The sequence below is a fragment of the Engraulis encrasicolus genome, unplaced genomic scaffold (assembly GCF_034702125.1).
Source record: "Engraulis encrasicolus isolate BLACKSEA-1 unplaced genomic scaffold, IST_EnEncr_1.0 scaffold_47_np1212, whole genome shotgun sequence".
Classification (NCBI taxonomy): domain Eukaryota; kingdom Metazoa; phylum Chordata; class Actinopteri; order Clupeiformes; family Engraulidae; genus Engraulis; species Engraulis encrasicolus.
In genome coordinates, this window is record NW_026945786.1 from 256,947 (window position 1) to 261,946 (window position 5,000).

At 46.3% G+C, this 5,000-nt stretch overlaps 1 protein-coding gene and 1 non-coding gene across 2 annotated transcripts in view; both read left to right on the forward strand.

Annotated features, from left to right (window-relative positions):
• Positions 1 to 5,000, forward strand: part of gcn1 (GCN1 activator of EIF2AK4) — a 55,851-nt gene that overhangs the window by 40,393 nt on the left and 10,458 nt on the right. Inside the window, exons 41-46 of the mRNA XM_063193600.1 lie at positions 1 to 47; positions 254 to 371; positions 1,476 to 1,691; positions 2,170 to 2,334; positions 2,906 to 3,067; positions 4,920 to 5,000. The exon at positions 1 to 47 is cut by the window's left edge and continues 96 nt beyond it; the exon at positions 4,920 to 5,000 is cut by the window's right edge and continues 12 nt beyond it. Of these exons, the coding sequence (XP_063049670.1) occupies positions 1 to 47; positions 254 to 371; positions 1,476 to 1,691; positions 2,170 to 2,334; positions 2,906 to 3,067; positions 4,920 to 5,000 (789 nt within the window). The remainder of the gene's footprint in view (positions 48 to 253; positions 372 to 1,475; positions 1,692 to 2,169; positions 2,335 to 2,905; positions 3,068 to 4,919) is intronic.
• LOC134444245 (small nucleolar RNA SNORD17) lies at positions 2,458 to 2,669 on the forward strand. Its single transcript, XR_010033898.1, has one exon. It is a non-coding gene; the product is annotated as a small nucleolar RNA SNORD17 (small nucleolar RNA).

Consider the following 5,000-nt stretch of genomic DNA (forward strand, 5'->3'; position numbering starts at 1 on the left):
CTGCCCGAACTGGAACAGGGACTCTTCGATGACCTCTGGAGGATCAGGTAGGGTACTGCACGCGCGCACACACACACACACACGCACACGCACACCCGCACACAATTTGTGTCACTTGTCACACAATTGAACAAATATTAAGGCTTTTATTGAACCCTAAGATAGCATTGATTTTCTTTTTTTCTCATACAGTAATAACACTTGTTTAAATGTTTGCTCTTGTGTGTGTGCACACGTGTGCGTTATCCCACAGGTTCAGCTCGGTGCAGTTGCTAGGAGACCTTCTGTTCCACATCTCCGGGGTAACGGGCAAGATGACAACAGAGACGGCCTCTGAGGACGACAACTTTGGAACGGCACAGTCCAATAAGGTGAGGGCAGTCTCTTAACGAGTATAGATCACCCAATAAGGTGAGGGCAGTCTCTTTAACGAGTAGAGATCAGTCCAATAAGGTGAGGGCAGTCGCTTAACGAGTAGAGATCAGTCCAATAAGGTGAGGGCAGTCTCTTAACGATTAGAGAGCAGTCCAATAAGGTGAGGGCAGTCGCTTAACGAGTAGAGATCAGTCCAATAAGGTGAGGGCAGTCGCTCAACAATTAGAGAGCAGTCCAATAAGGTGAGGGCAGTCTTAACCTGAACCATTGTGACAAATGCATTATTTATTTATTTTTAAGATAAATCATTTTTAAGATTTGTTTTGTCTTTTACGACTTTATTGACTATAGGACAGGTTGAGAGTTGGAGAAGAAGTGAATGGGGAGAGATGGGTAGGGGTCGGCAAAGGACCCGGGCCGGGAATCGAACCTGGGTCAGCCGCATGGCAGACAAGTACCCTACCGGTTGGCCACGGCAGGCCGACAAACTGCATTTTAACCCCCTAAATAAATTCAGAGTTTTGAAATGAGCATTTTAAAACTCTGCTTACTTGTAAACAAGAGACCAAAACCACAGTGTAAACTAGTTCTTAAAGACAAGGGATCAGTTCTATAAGGTGAGTCCTGTCTGGTTAGATGAGACCAGGTCAGCATGTCTATCATATGCAGCAATGTTCTCCACCCAACTTCATTAAGATACACACTATTGGTTGCCTTGAAGTGTTGCCCGTCCCTGATTGGTTGGTGGATGTGGTGTCAGATAAGGCACACAGCAACTCCACAGGTGGCACTCAGGGAGGGTCTTCCATACACTCTCTGATGACCACCTCATGTACACACACACACACACACACACACACACACACACACACACACACACACACACACACACACACACACACACACACACACACACACACACACACACACACACTCATACGCACACATACACCTGATAATGTCCAACTCTGACGCAGACATGCACACAAATAGTAGCGACAGTGACAGTGGCCATTCTCATAAATAAACGTTATACCTCATTAATGCTGTAAACTCTCTCTCTCTCTCCCTTCCTCCCCCTCTCCCTCCCCCTGCTCCAGGCTATCATCGGAGCGCTGGGTGCGGAGCGTCGTAACCGGGTGTTGTCGGGTCTCTATATGGGTCGCTCGGATACGCAGCTGGTGGTGCGGCAGGCCTCGCTGCACGTCTGGAAGATCGTGGTGTCCAACACGCCGCGCACGCTACGCGAAATCCTGCCCACGCTCTTCTCACTACTGCTGGGATTCCTGGCATCCAACTGCCATGACAAGAGAACGGTACACACACACACACACACATACACACACACACACACACACACACACACACACACACACACACACACACATACACACACACTATCCTGTAAATAACTGGATCTTATTTACCCACATATTGTTGATAAATAAATTATAAGTCTCTGTGGATAGAAGTTCAGCTGCTAAATGTAATGTAATTGTCCTGTATAAAATGTCCTCGTATACTCTCCGTAGATCGCGATGCGGGCGATGGGTGACCTAGTGGTTATTGCGCATGGTATTTTTTTATAGTGATGTTTCTGTCCTCTGTGACTCTCCGTAGATCGCAGCACGTATGCTGGGTGACCTGGTGCTATTTGTTCTGTGTCATGGTGGAGTATCTAATTGGTACTAATTGTCCTGTGTGGGCCTCGGTAGAACGCGGCCGGACATTAGGTGACCTGTTGCTATTTGTTCTGTGTAGTCATGTCTTTTTGTCCTCTCTGGGTCTCCGTAGATTGCGGCGCGTACTCTGGGTGACCTGGTGCGTAAGCTGGGCGAGAAGATCCTTCCGGAAATCATCCCGATCCTGGAGGAGGGGCTTAGGTCCGACAAGAGTGACGAGAGGCAGGGAGTCTGCATCGGCCTATCAGAAATCATGAAGTCAACCAGCAGAGATGCCGTGAGTAACACACACACACACACACACACACACACACCAGGGTGTCTGCATCGGTCTATCAGAAATCATGAAGTCAACCAGCCGAATTCTGTATTTATTGGTTGAAAAGGTAAAACATGGCGTGTGAAATGATGAAGCAGTTTATCCATTCGCTGAGTTCTGCTGGTGCTTTCTCCCTCTGCGGCTCTCGTGGCTGTTCTAGTCGCGAGGGTTCCCCGCCGCCTGCCCCTCAGTTCCGGTTCTGGTGTTCTACTGGTTCCGAGTCCAGGGGGTGCGGGTGTGCTTGCAGGGGAGTAGCCTGGCCCCCACTAAGACGAGCGGAAACGGCTGATTACACGCCAGACCTTTCAGCGCAGTAGTCTGAACCAGAGCTGCTGAATGCATCGCAATCAGAGACGCTTTGAGTAACACACACACACACACACACACACACACACATATACACACACCCACACACACACGCACACTGACAAGAGCAAAGACTGAAAGGGTGGATCCATTTATACACAGGTTATGTGATGCTCAGTGTGTCTTGTGATGATTAATTGTGTGTGTGTGTGTCTGTGTGTAGGTGCTGGTCTTTTCGGAGTCTCTGGTTCCTACGGTGCGTAAGGCGTTGTGTGACCCTCTAGAGGAAGTGAGAGAGGCTGCAGCCCAGACCTTCGAACAGCTGCACGCCACCATTGGACACCAGGCGCTGGACGACATCCTGCCAGCCCTACTCAAACAACTGGTCAGTAGTACTCTTATTGTTATATTAGTATTTATATAGGATTGGTATTAGTGTAGTAGACACCAGACACTGGATGATATCCTGCTAGCCCTGCTCAAACAACTGGTCAGTAATAACTATTAATATTATAATATTGTTATTCATATTATTATTATTATTATTATTATTATTAATATAGGATCAGTATTAATGTAGTATTGTAGTAGACACCAGGCACTCGACATCCTCCCCGCCCTACTCAAACAACTGGTCAGTATCGCTATTATTGTATTATTATGAACATAGGATTAATATTAATGTAGTAGTGTGGACAACAGGCACTGGACGACATCCTGCCTGCCCTGCTCAAACAACTGGTCAGTAGTACTGTTAATATTGTTATTATTGTATTATTATTATTAATATAGGCTTAGTATTAATGTAGTAGTGTAAGTGGACACCAGGCGCTGGACGACATCCTACCAGCCCTACTCAAACTGGTCAGTAGTACTGTTAATATTTTGGCTATTATTATTTTGGTAATATTAAATTAGTTGTAGTAGTATCTAACACTGTGCGATCTGCTTCTTGATTGTGATTGGCTGATAGCCGTTGTAAATCGGGCGTAAACACACACCATTCCAAACGGAGATTATATGCTGATCTGAGTTAGGCGCCGCACGTCTGAGTTGATGGTGAGAGTCTGGTGCAGTTGTGGTGGGAAAATACAGGATGAGCACATCTTTGCACCATCTATGGTTGGGGTATCAGTGTGATTGCACCATCTATGGTTGGGGTATCAGTGTGATTGCACCATCTATGGTTGGGGTATCAGTGTGATTGCAAAGACGTTTCGTTCCTGCTGTGTTTATCTCCCCTCACTGAGTTTTTATAGCAAAGTGTGTGTCTGGCAGTACGATGAACGCACGCATGCACGCCCAGTAGTGTTACTGCGGTAACTAACCGTTTTCTCAACTTGTCAACTGAACGACGCGGGGCACATTGTTATTGTAGCACTTTAACAGAAATGTTGTCAGTGTAACAGTGTAACTCTGTTAGATAAGCAATAATCCACTTGAGTTTGTGTTTGTGTTCCATTTATAATGGCCAAGGGGACGTTTAAATTACGGCGCTCTGCTTCGCGTTGTGCCCCACTCCCCTCACCTGTTACAAATCAAACACGAACCCATGGCCTCTTGTTGCTTATTGCTTAAACCATTGACGCCTAAGGCACCTGCAAAAAAGGGTGCTGAATGCCTGAGCCCTTTTTAAGAAAAGGTGCCCTCAGCCTATAAAACCCAAAATATCTCAACCTCTGAAGCACATAAAAATATGCCCTAAGTTGCATTTAAACGCTAAGACTCTCATATTTCATTAGAATGTGTTCATTCATCTCAAACAAACAGAGATTTTTAATAAAGTTGTCTCAAATCTCATGAGCCTGAATGTTGCGTAATGCAGCTCTAGGCGCCAGGGCCAATGTTGTGCAACGCAACATCAGGCATCAATGGGTTAAATAGCGCTGCATTGTGTTTGTGTTCAACATGTCTGTTCAACATTGTGTTTGTGTTCAACATGTCTGTTCAACGTTGTGTTTCTGTTCAACATGTCTGTTCAACATTGTGTTTCTGTTCAACATGTCTGTTCAACATTGTGTTTGTGCTCAACATGTCTGTTCAACATTGTGTTTCTGTTCAACATGTCTGTTCAACATTGTGTTTCTGTTCAACATGTCTGACGCTCTCATGGTCAAGTGCTGTTCCTGACCCACTCTCTCCTGTGTGTGTGTGTGTGTGTGTGTGTGTGTGTGTGTGTGTGTGTGTGTGTGTGTGTGTGTGTGTGTGTGTGTGTGTGTGTGCGCATGCGCATGTAGGAGGACGAGGAGACGTCTGAGTTTGCGCTGGACGGCCTTCGCCAGGTGATGGCAGTCAAGAGCCGATCGGTACTGCCCTAC